The 19394-nt window shown below is 40.0% G+C and overlaps 1 protein-coding gene across 1 annotated transcript in view; it reads right to left on the bottom strand.

The window, feature by feature from the left end:
* Positions 1 to 16215, bottom strand: part of tsc22d3 (TSC22 domain family, member 3) — a 36164-nt gene extending 19949 nt beyond the window's left edge. Inside the window, exon 1 of the mRNA XM_014987288.2 lies at positions 15500 to 16215. Within this exon, the coding sequence (XP_014842774.1) occupies positions 15500 to 15840 (341 nt within the window). The 5' untranslated portion in view covers positions 15841 to 16215. The remainder of the gene's footprint in view (positions 1 to 15499) is intronic.
* Between the last annotated feature and the right edge of the window lie 3179 nt (positions 16216 to 19394).

Genomic DNA, 19394 nt, shown 5'->3' with positions numbered 1-19394 from the left:
GGACGGCGCTTGTCTGAAGCAGCCCGAGTCAATATTCCTCAGCGATTCCTGCATGTTTGCTGCCCGAGGCCAGCCGCTGCCTTTGCGCCTTATAAAACAATCTGCGATCAGTCTTAAATAATTCAGTCCAGGTTTGTCCCGTGTTTATAGTGTTTACTTGCTCGTCTCAATCAGAGGCGACCTTAATGCTAAATGGAGATGACTTTCTGTGAACGTGCATTCACAGTTTGAACTACTGATTGTGAAGCTCAGACCAGAGCCTTTAAGAATCTGTTAAGTTACACTCTGAGTCCTGACGGAGAAACGTCAGTCATATACTGTGTCGCGGTCTTCTCGTTTCCAAAAAACAATATTCCAACAAAGGCCGTGGGCGTTAACAGGCGGTTTTTGATTTGAACGCACTTCCGACTTAATTTGTTTGAAAAAATATATTCTTTATTTCTTGTAAAAAAAATAGCGACAAAATAATGACCAAAAATGTCCTACAACTTAGTCAAAAAACGAAAGTAAACTTAATATGACATTTCAGTCAGCTTTGTGCCAACTCCACTTTGTCCTGCTGCACACGCCTGTAAGCAATAGAAAACTTGCTAAGGGTATAACTGATAAAGTACTTTTTTCTTTTCTTATTTGACAACCCTGTTCTGTCCAGTACTGCCCTGGGCAGAGAGCCACCAAGGCCACACCAGTAACCACTATTGCTTGCTGCCTTCCTACGGCAACATCCTAGGAAGGCATGCTGCCACCACCATGTTTTAGCGTAGAGGTGATGTTTTTAGAGTTTATTTGATGCGACTTCCTAAATCACAGGTCAGTGAAGGCCACATTTATGGAGTGTTTTCCTGTCAACAGATCCGTCCACCAGAGCTACGTATCTATGCAGCTGGTACAGAGATGATGTGTGGAAAAAGTCAAAGGCGTATTACAACGTTTGCAAGGTACTGCATATATGCAGCAGTACTTGCTTTCTTTATTACTAAAGCCCCTTCTTCAGGATATTTTTGTCATCTTGAGCTTTGTGCAGCACAACAACACACCTGGTATTCAAAGTGCTTAAAGCATAACAACATGTTTTTTCTCTGCACTTTGACTGAACATTTCAGACTTTTTGCAAACATTCAACACAAAAAAGCAGAACTTAGTAAGCTCCTCTTCAGTATGTGCACTATTCCCTCCCACGCCACGACCTGGCGTACGAGAGCAGCCTGCAGAAGAAGCATTGCTCAGATGAAAGTTAAACAAGCCTAAGGATGATGGATCAGTTTGCGCTTAAAGGTCAGATGAAGCAAGTGTGTGGAACTGACATGTAAATAGGCGATGCAAGGCAAAGAGGGAACGACTCCTGCAGCAGATGATTATTTCCTGCCGGATTCCCGTAAACGTGGGAGAATTTAGCACTTGTGGAAAATTACTGAAAAACCGAATATGTACTGCTGGCTACATGGAACCATTTTTTTTTTTCTCTTTCTTTTTTTCATTTGTGTTATTGCTCCTCTGACATGTTACAGTTGACTTGTGATATACGTCCAGCTGTGATTGCAAAGTTTCGGTGAAGAAAGGGCGTAGATGCTGGTCTTCCTGTTTTGCTCAGGCACTCCCACAACAAAAGATCCTCCCACTGGCACACGAAAACCACTTGACCCCAACTAACTTCAACGAATACTGAAAGGTTGCAACCTTAACTGTTACGTAAACGACTCTCTCTCTCTCACTCTCTGACTCTCTTTCCTTCCGAGGCTTCCCGTTATGTGTCACCTTACATTCAGGCTGGTAATAAATAGGTCTTTGTGTGCATTGTAGGCCCCTGAAAGACTTGTGTCAGGGATGTGGGTGGCAACCTAGATGGAATCTGGGTACATATGAGGAAAAAAAAATAGTGTTAAGTAAGAGAAAAATAGTCATCCTTCCCTTCTTCTCATCAGCCTGGCTGCATTTGACTGCGTTTTGTTCCAGAAACACCGACATGCTTTGTGCAGGACTACTGTTTCGCTTAATCCCAGATTGTGGACACAACAAAGCGTGCAAACATAACGATGAATCCCTGAGTCATTCATTTCCATGACACCATACTGGAAAGAATGCAGAAGGAGGACATTTAATGTCGCTGGTGTTAATTGTCCCTGATGGTGGTGGGATGGTACAAAGGGACGGAGAGAGAGAGAGAGAGAGAGAGTCTTGTCAGATCCAACCAGTCTAAACCGCTCCTTGGTGGGGAGCAAAGCAGACAGAAGTGAGGTCACGGACAGGATGCATCTTGTTATTTTCGCTCATTTGACTTGGCTGGTGCCTCCCACTCTCTTTCAGTCTCGTCTCTTTCTCTGTCAAACAGCCAGAAACAATCACAGGCTATCTGAAACATCGCCAATATGTTCAGATTTTCCTTCACAACATATTGTTTCCCAGAAAAAAAAAAAAAAAAAAAAAAAAAAAAAACTCCCAGAAAGAGTAAAGCAGAGCCAGACTGAACAGGCCTACCTGTCGACAAATATTTTCTCATCTTCGCGCTGCCCAAACTCCCCTTCAATTTTTATTTTAGTTGCTCTCTTTTCTTTCTTTGCCAGTGGCCTTTCCAGGAGTGCAGAAACCCAGTGCATGTGCAACAAATCTTGGAAATTTGGAACTGCTGCCGCAAAACAGGAAACTCTATTCATCAAACCCAGAGTTTGATGGTTCATGGAGATCTGCGAGGCAGTTTTAACGCAGGACATGAATACTCTAACCTTAACTCACAATGCCAGCTAAATTGTATTCAGCATCTGCCAAGTTCCAGTGTATTTTAACTTGGAAATGAGCTTTCTTGAATAATAAAAATCATAATTTATTGCCGGCTTTATGAAACAAACCCATTGCACCACAGAGCGCGCAGGTTGCCCAACATGTTCTCCAGTTTCCCAGCTTCACACCTGGGTGAGGTGCTCAGCTTGTTTACCTTTTTTTTTTTTTTTTTTTTTTCCTCGATCCATCAGTTTAATGAAGCTTTTTCAGTTTAATGAAGGGTGCTGTTGGAGCCACACGTCACATGTGAGACGCTTCAACATAAATCCTGTTTACCTCCACTTTCAAAACATCCACTGTGCGTAACTGTTTATTCCACAAAGAACGCTTGTACCCATTTAACTTTGTGATGCATAAATCAATTCAAGATGGGCTGCTTGCCCAAAATTATGTTCCCCCTCTTATTACCAAACTCATTACCGTTTTAGGCATTGCACGGCAGGAGGAGTCTTGTTTAGGAAAGTCAGGTCTCCCTAAATTGCCCCTCCACCCCAAGAACCTAAAGCTGTTTACTAACACAGACATTTCATCAACGCTGGCAAACTGCAGGCGTCCTGTAACTTTAAAAGCAAAACATGACATTTTTCTATGAATTAGCACTCTTGGAAAGCTTGTCTGAAGTTATAAGAAGGGTTTTAAGTCCTAAATCTAAATACTGATGGTGACATGAATCATTTTCAGCTTATCTGGATGTTAAATGTTGTTGTTTTTTTTTATTAGGTTAATGCATGACAGAAACTTGTGCTTATTCTAAATAAGAATGAAAACAGGAGCATAGGACTATAACTTTCTGATTTATTTGTAACCAGCTATTGTGTACATGAAGTTGTTTCTTAGCTCAGATTCAAGCAGCATAAATTATTAGCCTGGTTTCAAGTTATGACTATGCGCACGTGAATTTCAACTTACAAAGGTTTTTCTCAGGATCTACACTATTAGTTAAATTGTGAATTGAAGTTTTCTTTGTAGTTCCAAGGCCAGCATGAAGCCCTGAGAAGCTGCAAAGTTTACTTATATGCTGGGTCAATATTGTCTTAGTATATCTTGTTGCTAGTTACAAGGTCATCCTCCAGGTTGATGTTTGTTCCTCTGAGCCATTATTATCTTTTTTCTTAATGAAGCTGCACACGTTTGTGTGGTCTTTCATGTAGTTAATCTAAACATAGCCACAGTTCTTCTGTATTTGCTTTGCACCTCTCTCTCTCTTACTCTCTCTCTCTCTCTCTCTCTCTCTCTCTCTCTCTCTCTCTCTCTCTCTCTCCCTCGCTCTCTCCCTTTGTGTCTGTGCATGTGCACACTGAGAGTACATCGTGTACCCAAACCTGCATGTGAATAAAACCCAGGGAGAATAAGATAGGCTAATGATAGTCCTGGCTCAGACCTGCTCCACAAAAGCACCGTCTGGGTGCATTGTGTGGAGCTGGCTACTGTGGTTCAACAAAAAAGAAAGTGATGCGGTGTGAGATGAAAACACTTGGGATTATGAAACAGGCGTCCAGCAGTAAGAAAAACAGATGGAGCAACATCAGAATTCATTTCAAATAAAGTCTGAGGATGCCAGTCTTTTAACAACAAAAAGGTATAATAGGATTTTGAAACACATTTTTGTTGGAAAATATTTCCTATGTCCTATGTTTCCTATGCATACAAGCAACATACAACTTATATACCTGCTGAAGTGTTCAGTGCTTATCAGTACCCATTTGTTTCCACTGTTTCTACGTTTCACCTTCTCTTTAAGCTAGCAAATAGTAGCCAGGAAGGTCAGAACATCACAACTAACACAAAGTCAGAAAACAAGTGGGACACTCCTGTTGATGAAAGCAGAACACGGTGAACATTTCAGAGTCCTGCATCCACTACGGCTACTATCGAGACATCATGTAGCAACATGCTTTGTCGTATTAAAAACCTCAAACTTGAAAGCATTTTAGTCAGGATTTTGTATCCATAAAGCACAAAATAGTTTGTTACATGGAAAAATTATGTATCATTTTTAAAGTCTTAGAGGGTTTTTTTCACTTATTTATTTATGTTGTTTTTTTGTTTTTTTTCGAACAATCTGAAAACTATGCTAAGCATTTCATCTGAAACCCCAGCAGAAAAATTCAGTCCAAGAAGATGCTTAATTTATTCTCAGTGATGGAGACAAAGGAACACACCAGACACGGCTGTCCACCAACACCGGCAGGCTTTGCAAAAAGAACATGAAGCAGAATTTCTTGATTAGTCACCTATTAGTCATGCATTACACAAAGCTGTCCTTGACGAAAGAAATGGCTTTAGAAACAAAGCCATTTCTGAAGGAAAAATGTTACAAGCATGTAGGACACGGAAAGCATGTGGAAGTAGGTGCTCTGCTCAGAAGAGGCCAAAATTAAACATTTTGGCTCACATACAAAATGTTCCAGCAGGAAAATGACCCTAAACACATAGCTATAGACAAGGTGGAATGGAACACTTGTTAGATTTTTAAATCTAAATCTGGATTTAAAAAAAAAAAAAAAATCTTTTATCTTTCTGCTTCACAATTATGTGCTACTTTGGAGAGGTTTGTGGTTGCAATGTGGCAAAATGTGCAAAGACTCATGTGGTGTGAATATTTTTTTGCACAATCTTAGAGGCCATCCCTTGTGCCTTATCACTTTCCAAACTAAATACAGTAAAACATCTATATAAATAGAGGCAGGATGACTACACTGACTATTTGAGTTAGGCTGCATGCAAAGGAGAGTGTGTTGACAGGCTCTCTTATTATCTAATTAGGCACCATAGCCATGGTCCAGAAAGATAAGACAGGGAGCACCAGTCACAGCTGCTCCACCCCACCACATCACCACCTCCTCTCTGCACACTTGCATAATCCCAGAAACTGCCAACTGGAACTCTGAGAGATGTGGAGTAGAGCAAAACTCAAGGAGAGAGAAAAGGCAATGTGGCAATAATGAGCGCAGGATCCAGAAGGATTTCCTCACATCATTTTTTTTAAACCACAAATATATAGTTTCAGAGGGTGCACTTATAAAATCACCATGTTCTCTTTAGGTTCTGGACAATTGTTATGTTTTACAACAACATTCTATCACAAGCAGTATGAGGAGAATGTTCTCGGAGTTTCTTTTACACAATCAGTCCAGTAACTCATGAGAATTTCCAGCATAAATTACAAAAAGCTGTTTCATAACAATTGAAATTGCCTGTCATTTTTTTTTCTTCTTACATCATCCTGTGGCCATTTTATCAATGGCAGTATAAAATAGCAAGTAAAAGTCTTAAATCTTGCTCAAAATTAGACAAATACTATGAAAAACAGATATATATATATATATATATATATATATTAACACACTTATTTCTTTGTCATTGTCAAGAAAAGAGGTGAAAATATGTGGGGGTGGGGTTAACCAAGCAAGAATTATTTTTACACTTTAGGCAAAGGTGGACTAAGATATCCTGCACACATGCATCTTTCCATGCCAACATGCAGCACACAAATTCTTATTTCAAGTAAAAACTAGTATTTTGTGAAGTAGGGGAAGTTTTGTGAACCTTTATAGCATTAGCCGTGAGCAGAAAACATACTTTTGGGAGCCCCAGGGGAATCCTGCTCCTCAGATAACAAAGCAAAAATACCAGCGTGTCAGACTGAGTGCTCAGAAACAATGTCGCATTTTTGACATACTCGTAGCCTAATTTCCTTTGTCCTGCAATCTGATATCTTGTTCTCCTTAATGTCTCCCTTTATGTTTGGGCTTGGTTGGTTGTGTCTGCTCAGGCAGTGGGAGCTGACCAGATCATTTTGGAACGAGCTCATGATCAGCTCCTTGTCATAATTCTTAATTGCTTCTCTGCACAATCTGATCTTGAGGATGTGACTTCAATGACTAACGTGTGTCACTCGTAGATTTCTAATCCTCCTCTGGTACATACAGTATCTACACTCGGGACAAAAGAGCTTAGATGGATTCTGTTGTTGTGCTGTGCTAATAATGCTTTGGGTCACCTCTGTATGACGGAGTATTCAGGAGTGTTCCTGTGCCTTTTAAAATGCCTCATGCAGAAAATCTGCCATATTCATTTGGTTTGTGTATTCTCTGTGCTGTTTCATGCAGAGAGGATACACAAACAGATTTTTATTTCATTAAAAACAGCATTTATTTATTTTTTTTTCATCTAATGAACCTTGTCCAAGTCTTGTCTTTCATTTGAAAATGCATACTTATGTTTTTGCATTCCACAAATTTAACCTATATGTTTTTTTTCACAGTGCTTATATTGTATTCTCATGACAGTCTAACGTAGAGCTTGGAGATTCATCATGCATTTTTTGCTCAAACTTATTTTGGTTTGATTAGGGGTCCTAATCTGTCAAGAGTCAGCTGGTGCAAATGGGGATCTGAGCCAAAATGAACTGGAATGAATTCAAACATTTGAGATAACAATATACGATTCTGTTAAAATATGTGAAAAGTTATTGCCATAACTCATTTAAGAAAATCTTATATAGAATTCTGCAATTTTTGTGGTGTTTCCATGCACCTATTGACTGAATAACCTGCACTCCTTAGGTGACAATAATGTAGTGAGTCTGCAATTACACCATACTATTATAATGTCTGTGCAGACGAAAAATGCGTTTAGTGATATTGAGACAAATAATCTAAACAAAGTTCATGGAGAAAAGGAATAGCTCTCTGCGATATATCTAATATTTGTAATGTTGCTAAGAGCAACGGAGCACAAAGTGGCAGCAGTGTCGTTTAAGAAAGAGTTTTACAGCCCAGATTGCATGAGCTTGTGGTTCAGGGTGTGTCTGTACATTTTATACGTTGACACACACACACGCACGCACGCACGCACGCACGCACGCACACACACACTCACATTCATTTCTGTCTGCACAGCAGGATCATAATGATGGCTTCCATTGTCTATGTTTGTGCAGGTTTAGGAAGTAAAATGTATGCTTTCTTCATGTTTTGTTTTTGGTCTAACAACCATTTTCTTGCAGACAGTAGGCCGGATCGCATGGTGTCTGAGGCCCTTAACAGTCTGATGCAGTTATAAACTGGAACACCAACTATGTGAAGGTGGTTCCAAGAATCGTCTGGCAATGCACCAAGAACATTCCCATGCTATTCGCAAAGTCACAGCACAACAAGGCAATAAAAGCCCAATTAAAAAGTAATTATTGTGCATTCATTTTTAACCAGGTCCTCCAGTGAACAAAGTGGTCCAGTATGTGTTTCAAAGGCAAATAAATCCATGCTAAATTGTTAAAGTAGTCTTTTATGCTGGACAGTGATCCCTGACCACCTCTTGTTATTGTAGAGGAAACTCTGGAAAGCGAGAAGAAAAAAAAAAAAAACTTTTCATGAAGACTTCCTCTCTCTTTGGCACTCTGTTTGATTTATACCACAAACATCAGCACTCTGCCTATATCTTACCTCAGCTCACTATCAACAGCACCCTATTTTTAGTTAGTCCGGACTATGTTTTGTCTTCTTTCCAGCCTCCTGTCTGACAGCCTGACTCTTACTGAAGCTTTAACTCTCCATTCTGGCATTGCTTCTCATGGCCTTTATTTGTCAGAGCCATGAATCTATTACATTCCCCCTGACATTTTTGGCCTTATTGCCCTCTGCAACTGTGCTTCAAACACGGATGCTCCAACAGCTCAGACTTTTCTTCAACAAGCACAAAAAAAAAATAAAGCATAATAAAAAGAGAAACAGACCAGAGTGTGCCTGCACTTTGTTATAGGCGTCGACTCAAAAGCCAGGTGTCATTAAAGACTCCATTTTAGACTTTAATGCCTCGGCCCAGAGTGTGACTAAATCTGCTTTTTATTGGGTGAAGGTGCCTTTTATTCTCAGCCAATACCCAATGCACAAAATGAAACTAGCTGTGTGCCATGCAGGACCAGGAAAAGAGCAGATTTTTTTTTCTGTATCCTGGGGGATAGAGACATTTCACAGTCTGTCGAAAAAAAGCCCATCAAACATCTGCACTTTACATCACTAGATGAATTTAAGGGGGTGAGAGTTAAAAAATGAGGCTATGTGAGCAACTGAAATGAAACGGATGCAGTTATGTCAATTCAAAAGGAGCAGAATTTATGCACAATCGCACATGTTGTGAGGTTAAAATACCTCAAGTATTATTTTACATGTTTTTCTTATTACTATTTAAATCAATAATGGGATTGTATGCATTTAGGGAATTTCTGCCATTTCATGGGTCTACTGAGAGTACATCAAAAATACATAATTTAGTATGAAATTTAATATTTTCTCAAAAGAATATAAATATATAATTCTTCAAGAACATTTTTTTTAAGAAAATGTTTACATAAGATAATTAGGATCAATATGATCAATATGATAATTTGGGCCAAAATTGTTATCCTATAATAATATTGCTTTTTTTTGGTCAGTAATCATTATTTACCTATATTATACATGTTTACTTACATGGAAACAACCTGGATTTTGATACCGTCACCAGTGTTACTTAACTCAGATAATAATGCAAAGGAAAACTAAAAAAGAAAAATAAAATAAAAAATTACTAACTGAATCTATTTTATAGTTGTATTTCTGTTATTTGGTGTGTATTATTATTGCTTATATCACAAAGAAATGAGTAATAGACAATATAAATCCAATTTGATTTAGTAATTCATAAGTATTTGGACCCTTTTATGCATCCACCCACTAATCATTATAGTCTTTTTATTTAGACTTTTGTGAAACACACCTTTCATCTTTGCTTTACGAGTAATAAATTGTCTTTGTGGTTTGCTTTTCATAAGAAAGCACAGATCAAGATACTTAATTAGGAAACTTTTATGGCTTATGATGATGTTTTGCCTCTAATGTGGGCAGCACAGGGATGGCTAATAACAGTTCTGGGAACAGTATTTCTCCTTCCAGATCGTGTATTGTGCCGTGTCTTTGCAGGATTTCAGATTCCATCGTTCTTGCACAAGTATGTCTTCGTAACATTGGAAAAGGGATTTGATTTTTATTTATTTTTTTTATGTTATAGGCGGCGCAATGATTTTGTTCTGATCTCTGGGCTTGTTTCAGCACGCAATCCATTTGGTTTGTTAACCCGTGTGTCAGAAAATGCATTTTGCATTAAATGGTAAGGATTTGGAAAGTGAACTCCAGACTGTTTTGAGTAGTTCCATATTAATATGATCTGCATGGGAAGGCACTTAAGAGATGGTGTTTCATTCTGAGATGTTAATACAGAAACTAATCTCAAAGAATGGTAAAGCAGCCACACTGCACAAAAGCATGGGTGAAACTGAGCACAGTTTTCTATTTGTCTGCCTCACCATTCATGTAAATCATGCCTCTTTAATGCTAAGGAACTGTAGTCAGGTCAAGTTTCACTGATAAGAGGCACATTTTCAGGTGTGACTTGTTTATAAATTAACCAAATTGGTCACTATCAGGGCACACCTTGGATTAAGAAGGAATTTACAGCGTCTCCTGCATATTTATGGTGATGTAAAAGCAATAAGGAAGTCTTGTTGATGGAAGACTTTATTGAAATTTCACCAGAGATTAGATGCACTGTAATTCCAGAATGCCACAGATTTTTTCCAAGTGAACTGATATGAATTATTTGCCTCCTTCTTTATTTGCACACCTGATAAAGATGTATTAGAAAACCTTGGAATAAAGGAATATTTAGTGAAAACAGCACAATCTCACTCGGAAAGTTTTGCTCTCTCTAAGCTCTGGAAATTGTTTTTCACTCCCTCTTCACCGTGAATGGTGGCGAGATTGGCTCATGTTCTCATCCAGGCTTGCTTATTACAGTTGTTCCAGTTGTTTTAAGCTCTTTAATTATTTCCTCGACTATGGAAATGGGCAAGTTTAAGCAAGTAAGCGCTCCTTGCAGTCGTATTCTTATATTGGAGAAGATCAACACACACCTCCCTGATGGGAACGGCATGTTCTCTTTTATTTCCAATTTTGAATAGATGCTAGGAGAAATGAGTATCTGTGTTACTTTTTCCTCTATTTATAAGGGCTTCAGTGATTAGAAAAAGCATCTTAGCATGGATTAATTTATATATATATATATATATATATATATATATATATATATATATATATATAAAAAATTCCCCTCTCACCCTCCGTGGGTGGTCTCTTTCATCCTCTGAGCTCGGGTCCTCTACCAGAGGCCTGGGAGCTTGAGGGTTCTGCGCAGTATCTTGGCTGTGCCTAGAACTGCACATTTCTGGACTGAGATGTCTGATGTTGTTCCTGGGATCTGTTTGAGCCACTGCTCCAGTTTGGGGGTGACTGCCCCGAGGGCCCCGATGACCACAGGCACCACTGTGGTCTTCACCTTCCAGGCCTTCTCCAGTTCCTCTCTGAGGCCCTGGTATTTCTCCAGTTTCTCATGCTCCTTTTTCCTGATGTTGTGGTCACTTGGTATTGCTACATCCACCACAACGGCTTTCCTCTGTTCTTTATCCACCACCACAATGTCCGGTTGGTTCGACATTACCATCTTGTCTGTCTGGATCTGGAAGTCCCACAGGATCTTAGCTCGGTCATTCTCCACCACCTTTGGGGGTGTCCCCCATTTTGACCTCGGGGCTTCCAGTCCATATTCTGCACAGATGTTCCTGTACACTATGCCCGCCACTTGGTTATGTCGTTCCATGTACGCTTTCCCTGCCAGCATCTTGCACCCTGCTGTTATGTGCTGGACTGTCTCAGAGGCCTCCTTGCACAACCTACACCTTGGGTCTTGTCTGGTGTGGTAGATCTGAGCCTCTATTGCTCTGGTGTTTAGGGCCTGTTCCTGGGCGGCCAGGATGAGGGCCTCCGTGCTGTCCTTGAGTCCAGCTTTCTCCAGCCATTGGTAGGATTTCCTGATATCAGCCACTTCAGTTATTTGTCGGTGGTACATCCCATGTAGGGGCTTGTCTTCCCATGATGGTTCCTCCAGCACCTCGTCCTCTGTTCCCCATTGCCTGAGACATTCGCTGAGCACATCGTCCGTTGAGGCTTTGTCCTTGATGTATTTATGGATCTTAGATGTTTCATCCTGGACAGTGGCTCTCACACTCACTAGTCCTCTGCCTCCTTCCTTACGGCTCGTGTACAGTCTCAGGGTGCTGGATTTGGGGTGGAACCCTCCATGCATGGTTAGTAGCTTCCGAGTCTTAACATCCGTGGCCTTCATCTCTTCCATTGGCCAGCTAATTATTCCGGCAGGGTATCTGATTACTGGTAAGGCATAGCTGTTTATTGCACGGATCTTGTTCTTGCCATTGAGCTGGCTTCTCAGGACTTGCCTTATTCGTTGGAGGTATTTGGCTGTGGCTCCTTTCCTTGTGACCTCATCGAGGTTGCCATTTGCTTGTGGTATTCCCAGGTACTTGTAGCTGTGCTCTATGTCTGCTATCGTTCCCTCTGGGAGTGAGACCCCTTCTGTGCGGACGACCTTCCCTCTCTTTGTAACCATCCGGCCACACTTCTCTAGTCCGAATGACATCCCAATGTCAGTGCTGTAGATCCTGGTGGTGTGGATCAGTGAGTCGATGTCTCGCTCGCTCTTGGCGTACAGCTTGATGTCATCCATGTAGAGGAGGTGACTGATTGTGGCCCCATTCTTAAGTCGGTATCCGTAGCCAGTCTTGTTGATGATTTGGCTGAGGGGGTTCAGGCCTATGCAGAACAGCAGTGGGGACAGAGCATCTCCTTGGTATATGCCACATTTGATGGACACTTGTGCATCACACTTGTGTATATATATATATATATATATATATATATATATATATATATATATATATATATATATATATTTATTTATAAATCCTTTTGTGGTGTTTATTTTTGCAGTATACAGTTGCCACTAATTGTGAGGCCACCGATTTTAATTTTAAACAATAATCTCTTTGTGTTTCTTAAACACAGAACAAAATGTTCTCAAATTAAAGGCTGCATTTTAATTCATTTATTCATCCGAGACCGTGCTACAGCATAAAAAGATGAGTGTTTTAACTTTTTTACACCAACCGTCAAGAAATGTGGACAGGAATGCAGGCAGCATTAAAGATGAACAAATATAGATCTTCACGTTAAGACTTTTATGTAGTCTGTACAGTATGTGAACCAAGACTTTGTGAAAGAGATTATGGCAAAGCCTGATCATGTCTTTGCTCCTCTGTGAGATGGTCAGGTCATGACGTTTCCTGACCACACCCAGCAATAAACTCGAGATAAACTGGCCAACAGTTTTCCATACAATAAGGTTTTGATTTTGCTGTAAACAAAACATAAACTAAGGAAAGTGACTGTCTCTGTCCCACTTCCGCTGTTTTCTGCGCAATTTTAAAGAGTGTTGGTGTCTCTCTTAAAGAATTATTAGCCGTTTATCACAATTTTCCCAATGGAGCTGGAAAATTAAGTCTGCAGGCCAAGATCTGGGGGATTAAGGTTAAATCTCATCCGTACGTGAATTATGCAACGTTTGCCTGCGTTGTTTTTACAGCTCATTATTATTTCAAACCCATCATTACCAAACATTCTCACACATAGCTGAGACTTTCACTCCTTAAAGTCATTAAGTTTCAGACAGGAACATGAAATTCTTCATACTTTTGCGTTGCGTAATTTGTTTGTTACAGACATTTGTCCTACCGTTTGTAAGTGCTGTGTGAAGGGAGCAAATTCCTGTAGAGAGAGTTCATGGGGAGGTTTTTATGAGGTCTTTGACACACTGTGCTGCTGTTATGGAAGTTTTCACTCCTTTGTGTTTTGACTGTTATTTGGCTCTTTTCGTAAACATGAAGTCTCATGATCGGTCATTGTACGATATGTGTTCACAACTCTTCAGGTTTGTCACATGATGGCACTTTTGAGACTGAAAATGAGACAAAAGTGGCCCGCCATTGCTGTCACCTGTAGTCGCCTCTAGATAAGTGATTAATATTGTTTGGTTCATTTCTGTTGAATCACAAATCCTGGTACCAATCTGGACTTTTTGGCTTTGCCTCAAACAACAATCACGCCAATAAGTCCTCCCAGAAACTTCCTGTAAGTGTTGTTTCATTTATATTGGAAGATTTTCTGACTGCTGCAACTATGGTGTTTTCATGCAAATGCAAACATTATCCAGGCTGTGCTTAAGAATAACTATAATTATCACTATTGACTCCATCAGCAGGACTTCAAAAGAAACAGTAATAGCAATACTTGTGCAGCCCAATCAGGTGAAGATTGCAATAAATGGCTTTATGTCCTCTGCATGGTCTGTACTCATGCAAAATATATCATGAGCCAAAGAGATTAGAGCAGTCATACAGTACAGGAAAGCAAAGGCTGGTTAAAGTTTAGCTAGTGTGGATAATCTACATCATTGTAGGTCTTATCCAGAGAACATAATTGATATGGTAATGCCTCCAAACAACTCAAAAATTTAACAGCAACTTCATTTTCCAAATTGAAGCCAAAAAGTTTAATAAAAATAAACAATTTTATAGATTTTTTTTTTTATCCAAATAGTCAGTACATACAAAATGGGGTTTGTTTGACTTCTTCATATGGTGAAAAGACGGCAGTGAATTTACAATTATGATCTTTTATTTAGCTTTTGTATTTTCACACAAATACAAATAATTTATTTATATGTTATTGTTCTGATAATTATATGTAATAACTGAGGAACAGCAATGATAACAATAATAAATTATCTGGTAACAATGAAACAGTGACGGTAAATGTTAAAGAAAATACAAGATTATATGAACGCAAGTATTTACAATGCGAAAACAAAAGCTGAGATAAACACCAAGAATGTCCTCAAAATTACCTGTAAAATTAAATCAATAAAAATATATCTTTCAATGGTCCAGAATCGACCCTGATGTTTGTGTGTTTCGCATGCTGTGTACGAACGTTGTTAAATGGGATTTTATTTTCCAGCATATGTATTGATTTTCCTCTCTGAAATGACATCGGCCCGACTTTAACCCAGGAAATTAAACAACACTGAAAACTGCAGCTCGTTAGAAAAAAACTGAAGCTACATTGCAAATCAAACTTTAAATCGCTGTGACTTAATAGGTTCTCGTCCTTCTCAAAAATTCAATTATGAGGTTTAAAACAATGTGTTTAAAAAAAAAAAAGACCTAAGAAAGAGATGAGACACTTTCGACTGAAAGTGTCAAACCATAAAAGAATTATTTTAATAAGGTTATGGGAAGAAATTGGTTTCTCACAATGGACTTTACTTTTCTTCACCCCCCCACCTCCCCGATTGGTCCAACAAATTGATTTATTTTTGAGGTAATGCAAACAATAGTCATTGCATGTAAAATCAGGAAGTTCAAAAATAAAATCACGGATCACAGAGTAAAATCCCAGATTTGTCAGAGTTGCGCAGGTTTGATTGCACATCTCAGTACATGCAAGAATTTGAGAAGGTCTGCAAGCATAACGAAATGATTTAGTTTAAAAGTTGGATCTTTTTGCATAGCTGTTTTAGATGTCATATAACTGTTTTCAATAAAATCAGAACTTTAAAAATACATTTTAGCTTAGTTTTCATTGATGATTTTATGCACACTTCTACAGGTGATGAGGCAAACTTCTTCATGAATATTCTTTAAGAACCATAAAGAATCATTTTCAGTCGCTGACTTATTAAGCATGTTTTAATCAGAGCAGAAGATTAAACGTACCTGTGAAAGAAGAGTAGAATGGACAACATAGTCTGGTCGATGTTGCTGCTGCAGATGCCCTCATTGAGGAGAAAGCAGGGGTCCCTCACCACCGACTCCAGGGAGTCCTGCCTCATGATGTTGTTCAGCTTGTCTGTGTTCAGGTTCTGGTACATCAGCTGGCTGCGGAGCTGGCGGAAGTGGTTCACACTGGGGCTGGTGGGGCTTGGTGGCAGGGCCCCCGCTGTGCCATGGCTTCGAGTCGGACTGCTGGACAGGGATTCATCGCACCCGTTGGCCAGGTCCAGGCAGCAGCTGCAGCAGTCCAGGCCTATGGGCGAGCGGCAGTCTTCATCTGACATCTTCGTGGGCAGGTGAGTGAGGAAGAGGGAGCAGGTGCAGGAATGACAGAGACTGATGTGAGGACAAAGTGTAAGAAGTTCAGGGACAGTCTAGTGTGTCATCCTGTCCCCACGCCTGGGCCAGTGAGGCTACAGCGTCAGGCTGAGCTCCTCCTGAGAAGTCGCCGCGCACTCTGCCTGCTTCTGTCAGTGAGTCTCCCCTCCTGTGGCTGTCCTGTGTTACAGCTTTGTCGTTCCGAGCCGACGTTGCTGCACTGTTTTGCTACAGTGGCAGGAAAATAGAGTTCTATGCAAACATTCTCTCGCACCGATTCAGCGGGAGTCCTCTTGTAAGCAAAACCCAGAAGCTGCTTGCTGCTTATCACTGTTTTCCCTGAACTTTTTTTTTTTTTTTTTTAGTTGGCGTGCCTAGAGACACGGAGGAGGGAGCAAAAGAGGAGGGAAGGACACACAGTGGGAGTGTAAAGACCTGTGATTGGTAAAAAGCATCACTGTTTGCAGAAACTGGTCCCTCCTTCTTTCTCCTTCAGATTACCAGAGCGAGTACAGGAGTCATAGAGGGAGGGAACCTTGCTGAGCATGCTTGAAACATGTGCAGCTGTCTAAGCTCCGCCTTACCCTGCTGACAGCCCAAGGAGTGGCCAGAGAGAGAAAGTTTTGCAGCAACTCTAAACTGTGATAAGATGTGCTAAGTTGTGAAAATAAATGCATGCAAGGGTTGCCTCAGCTAAAGTTGGCACGTTTAATTGAAAAGGCCTGCTTCTGGTTATGACTTTACACAGTTTAGGGCCTTGCAAAAAAATAAAATAAAATACATTTAAAAAAATACCCCCGTTGGAGTTTCTCCTATGTTGTCACAATTCCTTTGTAGAGGTCATTGTACTTTTAGGGTCATTGTGCCGCTGGAAGGAAAACCTCTGACCTCAATCTTAGATTTTTTCGCAGCACTCCATCAATCTTACAATCAACTGTGACCAGCTTCCAGTTTCCTGCTTTAAATAAGCATCTCCACAGTATGATGCTCTCACCACAGTAGAGACGATGAGATCATGTCACATAGGGAATTTTTGCAGGAAGGCCAAAAAGTTCAGTTTTAGTCTCATCTGACCAATAAATGGTAAAATGAAAAAAAAATAAATCCAGACTGCATAGTTTCAAATTGGGCATCTGAACAATTTTGAGCATTTATTTTGTATTTGATGGTAAGTGATGGTCTTTATCTACATGATTTTTAAGGCAGAATGTGACTTTAATGAGTTTGTTTGCCAAAATAGATTTAGAGTGTATGTTCTTTTCTCAGTTTTTTTTTTTGTGTGTGTGTGTGTGTGTGTGTTTGGCATATAAAACCATGTGTGTCAGTGAGAGCAGGAGACTCTGTGTTCTCAACTTGCACATAGCCATAATCTTATCAGGCCCCCACACTGTTTGATAGCAGTTTTGTTGATTTCCATATCTCTTTTAAAACTGAGATGCAGCTGTGTGTGTGTGTGACGTGTGTGTCGTGTTCATGCCCTGCAGAAACATGCTTCACCACCTTTAGTACAAACCAGGAACGTGTCATTACAACCGCGCCGATGCGCCGGGATGATGGCACTGCTGACCTCGGCCGCTGACCAACGAGTGTACTGCATGCGGTCAACAGATGGATGGTCACGCAAGAACACGGCAACAAGATAATTGTACTCTGAAGCGTCAGGCTGTTTCTGCTGCAGAAAAAAAATATATCACAGCACATATTGTAGGGGAGCAGGGGGATCAATTTAGCAGAGAAAATGACTGACTATTGCTTTATTGAGTGTGTAATGATGTCCTCAGGCAGCAAGGCTGCTACAGTTTGGTTGGGTGAGAGCAGAATGGCAGTCTAATCTGGGTGTAGGCTGCCATCTAGTGGGAAATAGGAAGCGTTGAGGAATTGCTTTAAAATTAACTATCTGCTTCTACTCTTTCTAGTTTCTCTGCAGGCTGAATGCTTCTGTGTGTGGTACCTCAGATGTAGCTAAACAGCTCAACTCTGTAGATTTTATTGTATGTAGCTTCACAGCTCTTGGATGTTTTCAAGTAAATGATTCTAACTGCTATTTGAAGAAGGAGTTTTCAGTTTTGCAGTCAATGTTGCATTCCTGGTTTTGCACCAGATTAGACTTCATACTTCTTCATTTTGCACATAATTTGAATTAGCAGAAGCTGTCAGATACATTCAAGCATCATTTGCTAAGCCAAAAAGGCACAGAATTACATTGGGAAATATTTTCTGTTAGTTGCCGCTGTATGGGATTACTGTCATAAATTGTACAATACTTTACTACTGAAACCTTTGTCTAAAAGCAATGCTGAGCATTTCTGTATTCAGTGACTGCTTGTATGCACCACCACGGTGAAAATGTGATGGGTCCTCTGGCTGTGATCTGGTTTTCTATATGTTTTTGGGATGAAATGGACAGCGTTTCTTCTGACCATTCACGCTGCTATCAGCAAGAAATCCATTCTTTTCATAACGATTTTCATCAGGGCCCTTGTAAAAAGATCAGTCCACCCCACTGGGAGGCAGTGTTAAAAGAAAAATACACAGAAAACACTCAGAACAAAACTGACGTCCAAGTATTGTTCAGCATGTAAACAAAGAAAAAAAATATTCTGCACGCATTACATGAAAGAAGAAAATACAAACACTTGAATGGCCTGGTTTCAGACCTAACCTGTTCTCATTCGAGAGTGTGAGGAGAATTGTGAAATGAAAAATGCAAGAAAATGATTCAATGTGGCTACACGCTTAAGAAAGTCTTTGAAGAAGGAATGGGGTAAAATAACACCAGGCAGGCTTTGCTGTGTTGGATCTTTGGTCAATCTTTTGTTTATGTGTTGTGGGAAGAAACTTCGACAATGACAAGAGGTGAAAGCTTTGCTGTCTTATTTTTGTGGATATATGCGTGCAGGACAGGTAAGCAAGTCTAGACATTCTCCAGCCTCATAATTAACCAATCATTTGATTCAGGACAACTACCTCTTGAGACATATGGTTCTAAATTGTGTACGTAAGGCTGTTTGTCTTGTTTGTCTCTATGTCACCTAGTAATGAACTGGCAACATGTCCAGGGTTTAAATCAGAGGTATTCAGGAAACACACAGGAAAAGAATATTACTTTGAATAGTACTAGAAGATGCCTGAATCCAAATTGTTTAAACTGAATAAATCTCTGTCTGAAAAAAAAAATACACAGAAACTGACACCAAGTAATGAATGCATGTTGAGAGTTTTATCTTTGCCTGTTATACTTTGTTTGAGGTCTTGTTTTAACTTGCTTGGACAGAAATTAAGTCTCTGGACATTTAGATCACACCGTGCGAAATGATGCAGAAAATTTGTGTAAAACATTGATTGGTGGGGAATTGCTTTTTTAAAGACAGAGTCCCACAGCTGTCTGAACTAGGTCACCGAAAGTAGGTTAGTGGATGTCCTGTGTTACCGGTGGCATGCTTCCAAAATCTGCTCAAATAATTCTGATAATTCAGCCCAGACATTTCCATGCCTTTTGCTTCACGCTGCAAAATTGCAA

The sequence above is a fragment of the Poecilia mexicana genome, unplaced genomic scaffold, assembly GCF_051168715.1.
Source record: "Poecilia mexicana isolate PSO_F unplaced genomic scaffold, ASM5116871v1 scaffold_10, whole genome shotgun sequence".
Taxonomy (NCBI): Eukaryota; Metazoa; Chordata; class Actinopteri; order Cyprinodontiformes; family Poeciliidae; genus Poecilia; species Poecilia mexicana.
The sequence above is the reverse complement of the archived record's forward strand: the minus strand, read 5'-3'. Positions and strand labels throughout refer to the sequence as shown.